Source organism: Aotus nancymaae, unplaced genomic scaffold (assembly GCF_030222135.1).
Source record: "Aotus nancymaae isolate 86718 unplaced genomic scaffold, 86718_ANA_hifiasm-v0.15.2.pri h1tg000029l, whole genome shotgun sequence".
Classification (NCBI taxonomy): Eukaryota; Metazoa; Chordata; class Mammalia; order Primates; family Aotidae; genus Aotus; species Aotus nancymaae.
Genome location: NW_026988442.1, coordinates 12,026,044 through 12,044,167, shown reverse-complemented (window position 1 = coordinate 12,044,167; position 18,124 = coordinate 12,026,044). Strand labels below are relative to the sequence as shown.

Below are 18,124 nucleotides of genomic sequence, written 5' to 3'. Positions count from 1 at the left end.
TTGTTTCTCAAGACGGGGTCTCGCTCTGTTGCCAAGGCTGGAGTGCAGCACTGTGATCAAGGCTCACTATATCCTTGGTATCAATCTCCCAGGTTCAAGTGATCCTCCCATGTCAGCTTCCCAAGTAGCTAATACTACAGGTGCACACCACCAAGCCCAGCTAATTTTTTCTTTTTGTATTTTTTTGTAGAGATAGGGTTTTGTCATTTGCCCAAGCTGGTCTCAAACTCCTGAGCTCAAGTGACCTGCCCACTTTGGTCTCCCAGAGTGCTGGGATTACAGGTGTGAGTTACCGTGCTGGGCAAAATCACTGTCCTTTCCACTGTGCTCAGACTAAAAATCCAAACTCCTTTCCACAGCCTCTGTGCCAACTGAGAACAAGCTGGCTCCCTTCAAGTACTGTCCTGAAGGGGATGGGAAGGGGAAGCAGTCTAACACAACAGTCTAATTCAAAATGCAATCCACGGACAACAAAATGTAGACTGCAGTCCATCCCAATTCCAGGCATGCTTCTCAAAACAGGTACTCTTGTTTCCCTCCAGTTTCATCTCTGTAACATTCTCTCTTACCCCAACCCTCACCACGCTTCAGCCCCTCCAGCCTTCTGTGTGTTCCTCAAAAACACTAAGCTCCCTCCCACCTTGGTCTCTTACACTTGCCATTTCCTTTGCTTGGAATATTCTTTGCCTGGCTGGTTCCTTCTTGTTAATTACGTTTCAACTCAAGTCACCTCCTCTGAGAAGACTTCTTTCTGACCACTCAATCCAAAGTAGTCACCAGTCACCCCTAATCACTATCACTTCATTTTGCCGTCTTCACAGCATTTACCGGTGACACTATTTTGTTCACGTATTTACTTGTTCACTGCCTGTCTCCTCAAACCAGAAAGGCTCCACAAGTGTAGGGACCTTGACCCTCTAATTCACAACTACACCCCTAGTTCCTGGCACAAAATAGGTACTCAAATATTTGTTGACTAAATAGATGTATGCCACATATATATATATTGCTAGCTTATAATCTCTTTAAAAATCTCTGAACAAGGCAGGGATTTACAGTGCTGCTGTAAATACCACTTTATTCAATGTTTTCCTTGTAGCAAGAGAGGGTGTGATTTCCTGTTACGTTCTTATACCATCTTTGTTCTGAACGTGGTGCTGGAATATACATATATATAGGTTTCAACATACTACTTTTAGGATTTGCCGCATTCGTGGTTCAGACTGGTCTGAGACCACAGAAACCAGGTAAGTCCCTAAAATCTTTTTACCTGCCCTCTGAAGTTCTAAATAAGGAATCCCTCATTTAACAAAAGATAAGTTCTCAGTCAGCTAAGAGAAGGAGGGAAAACTACAAGTCAATAATATACCCATTTGGAGAAAACCAACATCGAAATATTTAAGCCAGAATCTTCCTTTGCTAAAGTCCAATTATTTCCTTTTCTCTTTGTCTTCCTTGTCATTCACTCCCAGGATGAAATTATCTGCTGAGGAAGCAGTCAGTATGCAGGAAGATCCAGGAAAACATTCTGGACTAAGTGACTCCAATTTTAGTTCTGGTATCCTGACAAGCAAAATTTGAACTAAACTTTCAGAAGAAGGGCTAGTCCTTCAAAGATTTACTTCCAGGGTTCTGCACCAGGAACCAGCAGGCTCTGAACCAACTTCCAAGCATGGCTCTTTTACCTCCACCCTCATCCACACATAGACTTCATCCTAACATATAGCTTCATCATAATGAGCCTTCATCCCTAACGAGCTGTGTGGCCATGCTGGGGAATGAGAAGGGGAGCAGTGAGGTGAGGCCATCAGTGTTTTTCAAAACGTAGTTCACAGACCACCTCCACCATAATCACTGGAGTCATTATAAAAGGGCAGATTCTTGGGCATCACCTAGCCTTATGGAATTAGAATCTTTGGGAGTGGGGCTGCTCAGGAAACTGCATTTTTAACACGCCTCCCCCTATACACCCCGAGATTCTTATGCACAGTAAAGTTTGAGAACCAATAGGGTAAAAGGTCCCTAGGAGAGAAGCAGGGAGTTGACTGAGAAAACAGGATGGGTAGGGAAGCGTCTAGGGATGAAAGATGGGTGTGGGATAGGTGGAGGCATGCTCTGGGGTAGCAGCAGTCAACAGGGGTGCGCGATGGGGACAGCTATGAGTGTAAGTGAAGACAGGACTCTGAAAAGGATCTGACGCAGGGTTTGTGCTGGTAGGGTGGTCAGAGGAGAGGTCACATCTGCGGACCGGTTAGGATGGTGGGGAGGCGGGGAGAGCAGGGTCTGGAAGTGATGGGGAGGAGCAAGAATGAGAATAAGTGGGGCTCTTCAGAGGGGTCAGGGCTGGGAGGTGAAAACTGGAAAATGGGGCTCACAGTGGGCGGAGACCAAAAGTAGAATAGGAACCGGCGAAGGCAGCAGCCGAGGTCTCCCTCCAAAACGGCGCCTTAAAGTCGGGGCCTGTCAAGCCTGACTACAGGTGCAAGGCCGGGGAGATGGATTTCGGGGGAGACAAGCCCAGTCAGAGGTAGCCCTCAGGCCTGAGTCAGGGGTCCCGGAGGTGGCTCAGGGCCAGATATGGGGTGCTGGAAGACTGAGATACCCCGGACGGCCCCGCTCCAGCTCCCGCTCCCGGAGTCTCCTTCACTCACCATCGCCGTCGCCATCTTGGATCCACGTGTCGCCGCGATGACGTCAGCGGAAGTGGTGCTCCTCATTACGGAATTTAACTCCGCAAGGTGGTCGCCTGGCTTCAACCACTCCTGTAGTGGCAGTCAGCGGAGGGGAAAAGGAGTCTTACTTAGCTCCTGCTCGGCAGTCTGGTCTGGGAAAGTCAGGTCGCTGATTAGGTGAAAAGACAGAACGGTGTAACTGTGGTAGCCATATTAGCTCCTGGCAGAAACTGAGCCTCCCCCTACCCTCGCTGCATTGTGGGTAATAGGGGTGTGTGAAAATGCGCTCGTGCTCTCGGTGCCATCTTTACTACTGGCAGGACGACCCATTGCCAGGGTTACCTGAGACCTTGATTTAAGGGAAAGGGTGGGCACGCGGGCTCCGAGAGCAGTCTGACTCCAAGAGTAATTTGTAATTATATATTTAATTATTTGTTTGACTAGCCCATATCCTCTCTAGTAAACTGTAATACCTATGAGGGTAGACCCTGTTTTGTTTTGTTTTGTTTTTTGAAGCTTGTTCTGCCTCATTCCCATCTGTAAAATGGGAGGGGGATTTTATACCTTCATCATAGGCTTGTGATGAGGATTCAGTGACACAATATTACATAGGATGTATTCGATAAATAACTGTCAGTATATACTTAAGTATATACTCCTTTGGCTTATGGTAGGTGCCCAATACATAACTTTTTAAATGAATGAATGAAAAGCAGCATATTCAGTGGGGGGAGATATCTTTGAATGTGGATGTCAAGCACTAGCTTAGTGTGTGACTCGAGACAAGTCACGTAATCTTCCTAAGCCTCAGTTTCCAAATCTGTAAAGAGACTCAAAGAATCATGGTATTAAGATTAGAAAATGAACTCAAAGTTCATTTGGTCCATGTATAACACTTTAAACTGAATAGAGTACCAGTGCTATCTTAGACTGTTTCAAAAAGCTATTAAAACATGATTTAAAAATAATAATAATGATTAATAATAATCATCAGCATTTACTGAGCATTTGGGGTGTGCTGCAGCACTTAGCATTATGCTAAAACAATTTCTAAGACTCTTTTTATCTAATTCTAGGGGGCAATAGGCAGTTAAACTGTGATTCCCCACCTATGGGCACCACTGTGGTGGATTTTCTGCAAGGATAGCCGCCATCTAGTTCTGTCCATCCTTGCATGATGAGCATATGGTTTCTCTCCTCAAGAGATAGACTCTATTTTACCTCCTGTTGAATCTGGCTAGTCATGTCGGTTGCTTTGACCAATAAGATGTGCTGCAAGTGATTTTGCCAGTACTGAGTCTAGGCCTTAAGAGGATTGAAAACGTCTGATTCTACCTTCTTGGGTGTAAAGAAGTGTAGCTACTCCACTGGAAAGGTACCTGGAGAGAGAGAAAGGCCCAACCAACTCCTCAAGACATTCTAGAGCACTACAATATGTGATTGAAGGCGTCTTGGACATTCCAACCCCCACTGAGCTACTAGCTGAATGCAGCTACATGAATAACCTCATGAACACCATGTGGACCAAAAGAACTGCCCGGCTGAGCCCAGCTGTTTTAGATTGGGGTGGTTTATTATAGGTCATTTCAGTAATAGATTATTGAAACACACACCTATTAACTCTTGTGGCCTGCACAATCATCCTGAAGATTGGCAGGTTGGCTATTAACCCCAAGGAGGAAGAAGCTTGAGAGACTAGGATAGATTTGCTGCAGTCTCACAGATTGTAAGACTAGATTCTAGACTTGAAACCAGTTTTCCTGGAGCTTCAATCCTGGGTGTTTCCCACCATTTCTAGCCTGAAGAAGGATAACTGGTAAGAAGTAAAGCTCCATAAATGGTCTATTATGTTTAGTATTTCCATTTTTTTTCTTCTCATGCTTTGTATTTTTCCATAAAAGGCTTTCATATCCCAATCTCTTTTGGTGACATAAGCCAGAATCCTAGAACTAGACTGCCTGGGTTCAGAGCCTATCTCCACCACTAGCTCCATACATGGGCAAGTTTCTTTTTTGTTTTCTTACATTTTTTTTTTTTTAGATGGAGTCTCGCTCTGTTGCCCAGGCTACAGTGCAGTGGCATGATCTCAGCTCACTGCAACCTCTGACTCCCAGTTTCAAATGAATCTCTTGCCTCAGCCTCCTGAGTAGCTTGGATTACAGGTGCATGCCACCAAGTCCGGCTAAGTTTTTGTATTTTTAGTAGAAGTGGGGTTTTGCCATGTTGGCCAGATTGGTCTAGAATTACTGACCTCAAGTGATCTGCCCACCTTGGCCTCCCAAGGTACTGGAATTACAGATGTGAGCCACTGAACCCGGCCTAAATTTTCTTCATTGTTGTAAAATATGGATAACAACATATTGACTATTTTAATGGTTCTTAAGTGCACAATTCAATGACAGCAACTACATTCACAATGTTGTCAATCATTATCATCATCCATCTCCAGAACATTTTCATTATCCCCCAAGCCGGATATCCACATGCAAAAGAATGAAATTGGACCTTTATCTCACATCATATAAAAAAATCAATTCAAAATGGATTGAAGACTTACAGGGCCAGAAACTGTAAAGCTACTGGAAGACATACAGAAAACTTGACATTGGCCTGGGCAATGTGTTTTTTGGATATGACACCAAAAGCACAGGAAACAAAAGCAAAAATACACAGGTGGGATTGCATCAAACTAAAAAGCTCTGCACAGCAAAAGAAACAACAGAGTAATAAGGCAAACGCCAGAACTGAAGAAAATATTTACCAATCAAATACAATCTGATAGGGGGCTAATATCCAACATATATAAGGAGCTCAAACAACTCAATAGCAAAAAAATCCCAAATAACCAGGTTTAAAAACGGGCAAGAGATCTAAACAGACATTTCTCAGAAGATAGACAAATGGCCAACAGGTAAATGGAAAGGTGCTCAACATCCTTAATCATCAGGGAAATGTAAATTGAAATCACAATGAGAAATCATTTCGCGTCTCTTAGAACCGTTATTATCAAAACGAAACATAACAGCAAGTATTGAGAAGGATGCGGAGAAAGGGGACTCTGTGCTGTTGGTAGAGTGTAAATTGGTACGGTCACTACAGAAAAGTGTGGATGTTCATCAAAATCAAAATGAAAAATAGAACTACCATGTGATGCAGCAGTCCCACTTGTGAGTGTATCCAAAAGGGAATGATATCAATGTCTGCGCCCCCAAGTTTATTGCAGCATCATTGCCAAGATACGGAAACACTGCAATTCCATGCAGTGCCCTATAGAACTAGACAATCTTCCTCTAGACTTTCACCTCAGAGGGTACTGTAATATATATAGTTTTTGTGCTAGTCACAATGTAACACTATAGACATTGCACACTGTTACAAATTATAGCTGTAGACTATAATTTATATCTAATATAAATATATATTTATAACTATATATTATTTTTATTTATAAATATGAAAAGTATGTATGTTCTGGAGGAAAAGTTCCACAAAGGCAAAAGTGCCCATGAAAGTCACCATGCAGCTCTGGTTGGTAGCTTGAAATTGGCCATGGTGGGAATGTTCACACAACAAAAATCAGGAAGTGCTACCAATCAGGGCTTGAATTTTTGTTTTGCTAGTAACATTTTTTTTTTCTGTAAAGGGCCAGATTAGTAAATATTTGGGGCTTTGCCAACCATATGGTTGTGTTACAACTACTCAACTCTGCCATCTTCGTGCAAAAGCACCCACAAATGTTACATAAATAATAGACATGGCTGTGTTCCAATAAAGCGTAGTTTGCCATAGTTTGCCAAACCCTGGTCTAGACTTAAAGTGATGGAGAAAAATGCTAATATTTCACATTAAATTTAACAGTGTGCGGTGTCTATAGCTGTTACATTGTGACTAGCACAACAATGTGACTTTATTTGAAACTCTTTCCCTGTTGAACAAAGAATTTGCCCATATCATTGACTAGGTCAAGTTCTGATACATGTCTTCTTTATTTCACTTTCACCTTATTCATGAATATAACCAAAACTATCAACCCGCATTCATGTTAGCACTATACTGGGAAAGGGTACGTTGTCAAGCAAGTTAGCATTGTGGGCAACTGAAGCTTAATCCCGTGGAGAAGCTCTGGGAAATGATGCAAACCACACACCTTAGAGTTACCCCACCCGGGGCAAGGGAGCAAGGCTGTTTACACACCAACTCCCAAAAGTCTTCAGTTGAGTACTGATCCCAGAGGGTGTTAATTCCTTGGCACTTTCAGCCTTCTGGGAACACTAGCAGCTGGGGCTTTTTGCAGTTTTAGGAAAAAAGTCCTCAGAAACAGTGACGCAGGATAATGGCCCCTGAAAAGTCCAGCCCACTCTAAGAGATACGAGCGGGGCACGGGCAGTGCGTGCTGCACCCTTGGAGGTGAGAGTCTAGAGGAAGATTGTCCAGGTCGATATGGTGCTGTAAAATGTCCCCAGGGATCCAGGTTTCATCCAGCTTCGCCATCTTTAGAGTTTGTTTATCTTCTTCAGGGTCCAAGATGGCAGCTATAGCTCCAGCCTTCACATGTACATTCCAGGCAGCAAGATAGGGGAAGAGATAAAAAAATAACGGACACTACATGGAACTGCAGGTAACCCCCTTAACACACACACGTATACTATATCACACACCACCACACCTGGCTAATACAACTATGCATATATCTATATCTAATCTCTATCTGTCTGTCTATCTATCTATCTATCATCTATCATCTATCATCTATCATCTATCATCTATCTATCTATCTGAAGGGGCAAAGATCCTGTACCACTTGTCTTTTAAGAAAGGTCGCTGGGTCAGGTGCGGAGGTTCATGTCTGTAATCCCAGCACTTTTGGGGGGCCAAGGTGGGAGGATCGCTTGAACCTAGGAGTTTGAGATGAGCTGGCCAACATGGTGAGACACTGTCTCTACAAAAAATTTAAAAATTAGTCGAGCATGCATCTGTGGTCCCAGCTACTCAGGAGGCTGAGGCAGGAGAATCCACTGGAGCCTGGGAGTTCGAGGCTACACTGAGCCACGATTGCACCACTGCACTCCAGCCTGGGCAACAGAGTGAGACCCTGTCTCAAAACAAACAAACACAAAAACCAAAAGCTCCCTGGAAGCTGCCACACCATACTTCCACTTTCCACCTACAACCCGTTGATCAGAACTTAGTCACACTTTGTTGCAAGGGGGAGGTAGAGTGTAGCCTTCATTCTGGGTAGTCACATGTTCCTGATAAAAATTCTGTTTCTCTAGAAGAAGGAGGAGCTCCCATGAGATCTGCCGGGGGTGGGGAAAAGAAGAAGAGGGAGCATGGCTATGGGGACAACTAGCAGTCATTGCCAGCCGCTACAGTGGAAGAGATGGGCTGAGCGTGGTTGTTCATGCCTGTAATCCCAGCACTGTGGGAGGCTGAGGCAGGTGGATTGCCTGAGGTCAGGAGTTTGAGACCAGCCTGGCCAACATGGCAAAAACCTGTCTCTATTAAAAATACAAAAATTATCTGGGCGTGGTGGTGGGCACCTGTAGTCCCAGCTACTTGGGAGACTGAGGCAGGAGAATCGCTTGAACCTAGGAGGTGGAGGTTGCAGTGAGCCGAGATTGCGCCACTGCACTCCAGCCTTGGGGACAAGAGAGAAATTCCATCTCAAAAACAGGAAGGGATACAAATAGAGTGCAAATTAATATAGTCTTATGGTCAGAATATAATGTGATGGGGACAGATACACGATCAAATCAAGGGTCCAATTAGGGGAATAAGGCAGTAGCTTTCTTCCATATTATAGGGGGGAAATGAAACAAATGCTTTATACATATTTAAACTCAAGCCACAACTAGTGGCCAGACTGAAACAAGTCATCAGTGCCTTAGAAAGGAGCATGTTACCCTTGCCTTCTTTTGTCACCTTCTGGGGGAAGACTGCATGCAGAATTGGTGACACAAAATTCATCCTCATGTTTTTGTATGTTTCATTAATAAACTTTTTTTTCCCTAGAGACAGAATCTCACTCTGTTGCCTAGGCTGGGGTGCGGTGGCGTGATCATAGCACACTAATTAATAGACTTTTTTACTCCCTAGAGACAGAGTCTCACTCTTGCCTAGGCTGGAGTGCAGTAGTGTGCTCATAGCACACTACAGTCTGGTACTCCTGGGCTCAAGTGATACTCCCACCTCAACCTCCCAAAATACGGGGATTACAGGTGTGAGGCACTGTGCCCAGCCGACAAAATTTTAAAGCAGTTTTAGGTATACAGAAAAATGATTAGAAAGCACAGAGTTCTCATATACCCCTTCAGCTTGCCCCCAGTTTTCCCTGTAATTAGCATCTTGTGTTAGTGTGATACATTTGTTACAATCAACGATCCGGTGTTGATACATTATTAACTAAAGTCCACACCGTACCTATGGGATCATTTCTCATGTTGCAACTCTGTGAGTTTGAGCAGATGTATAGTGACACGTATACGCCATCACAGTTTCATATAGAATAGTTTCAAGGCCCTAAAAACCCCGTGTTCCACCTATTCATCTCTCCCTCCCTCCCCACACCAAACCCCTGGTAACCACCGACTTTGTTGCTGCCTCCATAGTTTTGCTTTTCCAGAATGTCATATAGTTGGAGTCGTACAGTATGAAGCCTTTTCAGATTGGATTCTTTCTTAGCAATCTATATTTAAGCTTCCTGCATGTCTTTTTATGGTTTGACAGCACTTTAAAAAAACACATTTATTTATTTATTTTTGAGATGGAGTCTCACTCTGTCACCCAGGCTGGAGTGCAATGGCACAATCTCGGCTCACCGCAACCTCTGCCTCCCGGGTTCAAGTGATTCTCCTGCCTCAGCCTCCCGGGCAGCTGGAATTACAGGCACCCACCACTGCACCCAGTATTGTATTTTTAGTAGAGACAGGGTTTCACCATGTTGGCCAAGCTGGTTTTGAACTCCTGACCTCGGGTGATCCACCCGCCTTGGCCTCCCAAAGTGCTGGGATTACAGGTGTGAGCCACTGTGCCCGGCCTTTTTTTTTCTTTGAGATGGGGTTTCACCATGTTGGCCAAGCTGGTCTTGAACTCCTGACCTCATGATCGCCCACCTTGGCCTCCCAAAGTGCTAGGATTACAGGCTTGAGCCACTGTGCCCAGCGTCCGGCCTATTTTTAAGTGTTCTTTTTGAGACAGAGTTTCACTCTGTCGCCCAGGCTGGAGTGCAGTAGTGCAATTTCGGCTGACTGCAACCTCTGCCTCCCAGGTTCAAATGATTATCGTGCCTCAAGAAGTAGTTGGGACTGCGGGTGTTTGCCATGAAGCCCAGCTGGTTTTTTTGTATTATTAGTAGAGATAGGGTTTCGCTGTAATGGCCAGGCCGGTATCAAACTCCTGGCTTCAAGTGATCCACCCTTCTCAGCCTCCCAAAGTGCTGGGATTGTAAGTGTGAGCCACTGTGCTTGGCTATTTATTTATTTATTTATTTTGAGACAGGGTCTCATTCTGTCACCCAGGCTGGAGTGCAGCGGCACAATCATGGCTCACTGCAGCCTAGACCTTCTGGGCTCAGGCGATCCTCCTACCTCAGTCTCCTGAGTAGCTAGGACTGCAGGCATCCACCACCAGGCCTGGCCAATATTTGCATTTTTTGTAGAGATGGGGTTTCACCATGTTGCCTAGGCTGGTTTCGAATTCATGGGCTCAAGTAATCCACTTGCCTTGGCCTCCCAGAGTGTTGGGATTACAGGCATGAGCCACTGTGCCCAGCCAAAATTATTTATTTATTTAATCTCACTCTCTTGCCCAGGCTGGAGTGCAGTGGCACAATCGTGGCTCACTGCAGCCTCAATCTCCTGGGCTCAAGCTATCCTCCTGCTTCAGCATTCTGTGTAGAGCTGGGACCACAGTTGCATGCCACCACAGCCAGATACATTTTAAACTCTATGTAGAGATGGGGGTCCCACTTGTTGCCCAGGCTAGTCTCAAACTTCTGGGTTCAAACAGTCCTCCCACCTTAGCCTCCCGAAGTGCTGGGATTATTTTCTTAGTGCTGAATAATATATCCCGTTATATGAATATACTGAGATTTGTTTATCCATTCACCTATTGAAGCACATCTTGATTGTTTCCAAGTTTTGGCATTTATGAATAAAGCTTCTATAAATATCCATGTGCGTGTGTGTGTGTGTGTGTGTGTGTGTGTGTGTGTGTGTAGACATAAGTTTTCAACTCACATGGGAGCACGATTGCTGGATTGTGTGGTAGTATATGCTTAGTTTGGTAAATACCTTCCAAATACCTTCCAAAGTGGCTGTACCATTGTGCATTCCCACCAGCAAAGAATGAGAGTTCCTGTTGCTCCACATCCTCATCAGCGTTTGGTGTCATCAGTGTTTCGAATCTTAGCCATTTTAGCAGATGTGGAGTGGTGTCTTATTATTTTATTTGGATTTCCCTAATAACATATGATATGGAGCATTGTTTCACATGCTTATTTGCTATCTGCTTGTCTTCCTTGCTAAGATGTCTACTTAGATCTTTCATATGTTTTTAAATTGAGTTTTTCTTTTATTGTTGGGTTTTAAAAGTTCTTTATATATTGCAGATACCAGTCCTTCATCACATATACCTTTTGCAAATATTTTCTCCATGCTTAGGACTCATGTTTTTCTTTTCTCTGTCCTTCTTCCTCCCTCCCTGCCTCCCTCTCTCTCTTTCTTTCTCTCTTTCCCTCTTTCTCTCTTTCTTTCTTGTTTCCATCTTGTTGCCCAGGCTGGAGTACAATGGTGCGATCTTGCCTCACTGCAACCTCCACCTCCTGGGTTCAAGCAATTCTCCTGGGGAGGTTCAAGTGATTCTCCTGCCTCAGCCTCCTGAGTAGCTGGGATTACAGGCACCTGCCACCACACCCAACCAATTTTTGTATTTTTAGTTAAGACAGGATTTTGCCATGTTGGCCAGGCTGGTCTCAAACTCCTGGGCTCAAGTGATCCACCTGCCCTGACCTCCCAAAGTTCTGGAATTACAGGCGTGAGCCACCATGCTTGGCCGTGTTTTTATTTCCTTAATAGTGTCCTTTGCAGAGCAGAGTTTTTAATTTTAAAGAAGTACAATTTATTTTTTTTTCTTTTGTGGATCATGCTTTTGGTGTTGTATCTATCCCCACGCTTTTACATTTTGGTGACCAGAGAGACAAATCAGTGTTGGTTTGGGCAGTATAAATTGAAAGAGCAGGAGGGCGGGAATTGACCCCTTGACCTTGTCCGTAAGCAATAGATTCCAGCTCCTGATATCGTGCCTTAGTCTCTGTGGCCATCATACTTCTATGAAACAAAACAACCTCGGAATGCAAAGCCTTGTCATAATAAGCATCTATTTCTCTCTCACATATCCGCAGCTCAGATGGAGTTCAGTTGATCTAGGCTGGGCTCAGGCCTGCAGGTTCATCTAGGTCTGCTCCATCTGTCACTCATCTTCCTTGGACCATGTTCTTTTCAGAGCAAAAGGCTGGAAGGCAAGCCCAGCCCCACAAGCACATCTCAAGCCTCTGCTTGCATCACATCTGCTAACATGCCATTGGCTAAAGCAAGTCTCATGGTCAAGTTCAACACTGACGGAGCAGGGAAGTGTGCTCCTCCCGTTGGATTATTATCACATATCATTAAGGGCGAATTTCCATCATAAGACCCTGGGCTCTGCTTTCAGGTACCCAAGACACAAACTAGAAAGCAAGAAAGTAATTAAATGAGCAACTAGGTAAGTTGAAACACAACTAGATTTATTTTCCACTGTTTTTTTATTCAGTTCCTAAGGTCAGAACCCCACACTACTCATGGGTACAGAATCAAGTTCATGTAGGATTCCATGGGACCCTGGAGGGTGACGTGATGTAGAACCTTCAGGGGATGTAATAATATAGAAAGGCGTTGTTTGCTTTTCACTCATTGTCCACTTCTTTTTGTCTTTCTCTCTATGATAAAAAAACTAAAAACCTAGCTGCCAGGGACTTTCAGCTGAGGCAATATTCAAGAAGCCCCCAGTACTTCGTCTTCTCTGCTTCCTACACAGGGCTCCCACCCTTCCACTGACAGCTTCCCCTGTAGGGTACTAAACACTTCTCAGCAGCCATATCTCCAGACCAGGATTCCTGCAACAGTAAATACCATCTCAACAAGTATGATGGCTGCTTGGCCATGGGAAATGTTAGGTCTGGGGGCACTCCCCAGCCCTGGAGAGCTGGAAACTGACCAGCTCTTGTAGCAATGTGGCCTAACAGGAAAGTCAGGATCCCAGATCATGAGAAACCATCCTGGAAGACCCAGCTCCTTGGAGGCAAAACCCATCCAGCATCTGGAGACCAGTGGAGAAGGTAGAATAATGCTCCCTCTACTGAAAGATGTTCACTTCCTGACCCTCAGCGCCTGTGAAAATGTTGCCTTGCATGGCAAAAGGGGCTTTGCAAAGCTGATTAAGAATCCTGAGATGAAAAGATTATTCTGAATTATCCAGGTGGATCCAAGGGGTTCCTACAAATTAAAGAGGGGAAGAAGACTCAGAGTCAGAGGAGATATGAGGACGAAAGCAAAGTTTGGAGGAATGAATGAAACGGACTGATGCATGAAGGAATGGGAGCAGCCTCTAGAAGCTGGGAAACGCAAGGAAACAAATTCTGCCCTAGAGGATTCAAAAGAAAGGCAGCTCTGCCAACCCATTCAGTCCCTCTGACTTCTGGAACAGTAAGGTTATACATTCATTCATCCATCCATCCATTCGTCCATTCATTCATTCATTTATCTATTGATACAGAGTCTTGCTCTGTCACCCAGGCTGGAGTGCAGTGGCACAATCTTGGCTCACTGCAACCTCCACCTCCTGGGTTCAAGCAATTCTTGTGCCTCAGCCTCCCCAGTAGCTGGGATTACAGGCATCTACCACCATGCCTGGCTAATTTTTGTATTTTTAGTAAAGACTGGGTTTCACCACGTTGGCCAGGCTGGTCTCGAACTCCTGACCTCAAGTGATCCACCTGCCTCAGTCTCCCAAAATGCTGGAATTACAGGCATGAGCCATTGTACCTGGCCCAGTAAGGTTATACATTTGTGTTGTCTTAAGCTACCACATGTGTGGTAATTTGTTACAGGAGCAAGAGGAAACTACTAGCCAGCAACTATTTTAGGGCAGTTAGAAAACTTCACACATTGAGCCCCAATTTTCTCTCCTTTCTCTCTCTTTCTTTTTTTTTTTTGAAACAGGGTCTCACTCTGTCACTCAGGCTGGAGTGCAGTGGCACGATCAGAGCTCACTGCGGCCTCAACCTCCTGGGCTCAAGCACTCCCCAGCAACTCGGTCTCCCAAAGCACTGGTGTTACAGGTCAGAGCCACTGCACCCAGTCTGAACCCCACTTGCCTTTGTACTTCTGGTCTCCGGGAGAGTCCTTCACACTTTCTGACTTGTCATACAGCAAGAAGGCACATAGATATTCAGGAATTGGAAGGACAGGAAAACCAACCTTTGGGTAAAGATTTTAGCATTTATATCTTTTATTTAAATATTCATTTCACTATTTTGAAAGTTTCCTATCCAAACCACAGCTGTAACTGAAATCCAACCATTCCAGGAAACAGAAATATCAAGTTGGGGGCTTCCTGAGAATGTCAGATTATGGATTGCTAGAGTCAAAAAGAGATTTCCCAGTCCAACCTACCCACTGGACAGGTGAGGAAACTGTGGCTGAAGCGAAGGTGGGTGTCTGGGAGTAGGAAGGGAGCCTGGGCCCTGGTGGGTGGTGCTGGAGCCACCTTGCAGCCACCACCTGGGCCCCTGGCCCTGCCCTGGTCCTGCCCATCATGGCTGCTGTTGGTACTGGCTCTCTGTGGCTGTGTAGAAGTCATCCAGCACACTCTGGATGTATTCAAAGGTCGGCCGCTCCTCTGGACGGTTCTTCCAGCAGCGCGTCATGATGCTGTAGAGCTCCTCTGGGCAGTGCTCTGGGCGGGGCATCCGGTATCCACGCTCCAGAGCTCGGATCACTTCAGGGTTTGACATCCCTGAAAAGAAGCCATGGAATTAAAACGGAAGCAGTTGGGAAATGAGATCCCAGAGGTGCCAGGCCCTGTGGCCTCCCCAGCAGCCATCACTCTGCGCCTCACCTTGCAAGCTGAGCCCCTCCCACTGTGAAAGCCAGAGACTTCCTCCTCCAGCTTCACTTGCAGCTAGGACATGGGCCCGGGACATGGTTTTGGCCAATGGGAGCTGACGGGGAGGTCTGCTGGGAGAGGCCAGGAAAGGTTTTCCTCCCACTTAGAGGACAGTCTTTGGAGAACACACCCTTTGTCTCTTCCTTTGGACACTGTGAGATACTTATGATACTCAGAGCTGCAATCACCATCTTACCACATGGAGAACATCATCACAGAGACAGGAACCCAGAGTCCTGACTCAGTCCTGCTGAGCCGCTGAACTAACCAGTCACCAGTGCCAGAGGGGGAGTAATAGCTTGCTCTGTTTCACTTACTCTGTCTGTCATTTTGTGGCTTGCAGCAGAACACATCCTTCTGGATTTGGCGTCTATAGTGTGTTGCCTAGTTTTGCCTAGTGCACTCTCAGGACAAAACAGTCAGGTGACCAGATTCAGTGTCACCCTGTGGGTGGGACCATTTTCTCGTTCAATTTAAGTTTTTATTAGTTATTCATAAGAATAGCTATTCAATGTCCATGACCCCCAGTTTTATATTATTAGTTTCAAACTCCAAACTCGGGAGGTCCAGGTGTGTAGATCACTTGAGATCAGGAGTTCGAGACCAGCCCGGCCAACATAGTGAAACCCCCTCTCTACTAAAAATACAAAAACTAGCCACATGTGATGGTGCACACTTGTAATCCCAGCTGCTCAGGAGGCTGAGGCAGGACAATCGCTTGAACCCAGGAGGTGGAGGTTGCAATGAGCCGAGATCATGCCAGTATACACCAGCCTGGGCAACAGAGCAAGACCCCATCTCAAATAAATAAATAAATAAAAAGTAAGGCATCAGAAAATAAAGGTGACTGCAATTCTGACCTCTACTGCTGTAAGTAAATGAACTCAAGCCCTTCCTTTACTTGTATGTCTCTCTACTTAAGTCAGCTCAAATTTAAGAGGGTTGAAATGGAGCTCTCCAATTTCTTTTCTTTTTTTTTTGAGATGGAGTCTTGCTCTGTAGCCCAGGTTGGAGTGCAGTGGCACAATCTCGGCTCACTGCAACCTCCGCCTCTGGGGTCCTGGTTCAAGCAATTCTCCTACCTCAGCCTCCCAAGTAGCTGGGATTACAGGCACGAGCCACCATGCCCAGCTAATTTTTGGGTTTTCTTTTTAGTAGAGACGGGGTTTCACCATGTTGGCCAGTCTGGTCTTGAACTTCTGACCTCGTGATCCACCCGTCTCAGCCTCCCAAAGTGCTGGGATTATAGGCGTGAGCCACTGTGCCCTGCCAGAGCTTCCCAGTTTCTGTCCCTAGACCATCATCCACCCTGTGGTGCAACGCCAGGGTAATCTTCCTTTTCTCTCTCCTTCACCTCCTAAGTCAGCAAGTCAGATCTTTCCTTCTTTTGAAACGTACCACCAGTTCATCAGTGTATGCCTGTCACGAATCCACCACCCTATGCCTGGGCCACTGCTGTGGCCTCCTCATGGGCTGCCACCCTGTTCCCCTTCCTTCCCATTCACGCTTCACGCTGAGCTACAGCATCACTTAAAAATGGAAATCACCAGCCCAGCAACATAGCAACACCTTGTCTCTCAAAAAATTTAAAAAATTAGCTGGGCACGGTGGGGGGTGTGTGTGTGTGTGTGTGTGTGTGTGTGTAATCCCAGCATTTTGGGAGGCCAAGGCTGGAGGATTGTTTGAGCCTGGAAATTTGAGACCAGGCTGGGCAACATAGTGAGACCAAGTCTTTACAAAAAATACATATAAAACAAATAGCCAGGTATGGTGGCTCGTGCCAGTGGTCCCAGATACTCGGGAGGCTAAAGAGGGAGGATCACTTGAGCCTAGGAAGTTGAGGCTGCAGTGAGCTATGATTGCACTGCTGCACTCCAGCCTGGGCGACAGAGCGAGACCTTGTCTGAAAAAGAAAGAAAGAAAAAAAAGCATGGAGAAAGGACGAGATCCGATTCACAGTTTAGAATTATCCTTCTGGCTGCAAGTGGAGAATACGCTGTAGGATGAAGGGGGAGAAAGCAGTGAGACTGATGAGGAGGCCGCTGCGCCACCCATGGGAGACAATGCCGGCCTGGATGCAGTGGAGACTGCGGGGTTCAAAGTGGTGAGACTTGGGATATGTTTTGGAGTCAAGTAGCCAAAACCTTGTGACTGCTCAGATGTCACAGGGGTGAGGCAGGGCTTGGTGGCTCACGCCTGTAATCCCAGCACTTTGGGAGGCCGAGGCAGGTGGATCACCTGAGGTCAGGAGTTCAAGACCAGCCTGGCCAACATGGTGAAACCCTGTCTCTACTAAAAATATAAAAATTAGCCGGGCATGGTGGTGGGCATCTGTAATCCCAGTTACTCAGGAGGCTGAGGCAGGAGAATCGTTTGAACCCAGGAGGCAGAGGTTGCAGTGAGCTGAGATAGTGCCATTGCACTCCAGCCTGGGCAACAAGAGTGAGACTCCGCCTAAAAAAAAAAAAAAAATAGGGGTGAGAGAGAAGGAAGGGCCAAGAAAGCCCCCAGATTTCAGGCTTAAGACATTGAATGGATGGTGGTGCCTTTAACTAAGACGGGAAAGGTGAGGGAAAGTTGGGGTTGAGGATCAAGAACTCAGTTTGAATGGGCACGTTGATGAGATGAGCCCATTGCCAGGCTGGGCCCTGAAAGCAGCCCCGAGCTGATGCCCCTTCCCTACCTGGGTAAGGGATCCGGCCATAGGTGACGATCTCCATCAGCAGGACACCAAAGGACCAGACGTCTGACTTGATGGTGAAGGAGCCAAAGTTGATGGCCTCAGGAGCTGTCCATTTGATGGGGAACTTGGCCCCTGTAGGGTGGAGCAGAGCAGAGTCAGGGGAAGGCTGGGGAGCAGTGAGGGTTGGGACTCTGCTAAGGTGGGGGAACAGGCAAGGGCAACAGCTGCCAACATCTGCCCCTGCAGAAGTGCAATTTCCCTGTGGAAGCAAGGCACATCCATCCTGAGGACAGATGACTAGACAAGGAGGAGTGGGCAGAGGGATCTGGGGTGTGGCGTGGAAGTTCACTCTCTAGAGGCCTCCTCGTTGATCAGCTGATACCCCAGGAAACTACAACTCCGAAGAGTGGAATCCCAGAGGTCACAGATCTTTGGGGACAGAAGGACTTCAGGGGATCTTGAGTCCAGGTTGTAGCCAACGCCTCAGTCTTCTGACCCCGGGCGATAGGAGAAGGAGGATTCTGACTCTCAGCCTATGAGGTTCCCACCAGTCACTGTGTGTCTCCCC

At 46.1% G+C, this 18,124-nt stretch overlaps 2 protein-coding genes across 5 annotated transcripts in view; both read right to left on the bottom strand.

Moving 5' to 3' along the window:
- Positions 1 to 2,855, bottom strand: part of TM9SF4 (transmembrane 9 superfamily member 4) — a 54,920-nt gene extending 52,065 nt beyond the window's left edge. The window contains exon 1 of one of the 2 annotated variants that reach the window (XM_021665728.2): positions 2,652 to 2,855. In XM_021665728.2, coding sequence (XP_021521403.2) covers positions 2,652 to 2,717 — 66 coding nt within the window. In that variant the 5' untranslated portion in view covers positions 2,718 to 2,855. Of the gene's footprint in view, positions 1 to 2,375; positions 2,396 to 2,651 lie in introns of those variants that run through there. The other variant, XM_064382311.1, reaches the window with a different exon arrangement.
- A 10,933-nt stretch (positions 2,856 to 13,788) lies between these two features.
- Positions 13,789 to 18,124, bottom strand: part of HCK (HCK proto-oncogene, Src family tyrosine kinase) — a 48,539-nt gene continuing 44,203 nt past the window's right edge. For all 3 annotated transcript variants that reach the window (XM_021665770.2, XM_021665769.2, XM_021665768.2), the window contains 2 exons: positions 17,557 to 17,688; positions 13,789 to 14,723 (listed from right to left, as the gene is read on the bottom strand). In XM_021665770.2, the coding sequence (XP_021521445.1) occupies positions 14,521 to 14,723; positions 17,557 to 17,688 (335 nt within the window). In that variant the 3' untranslated portion in view covers positions 13,789 to 14,520. The remainder of the gene's footprint in view (positions 14,724 to 17,556; positions 17,689 to 18,124) is intronic.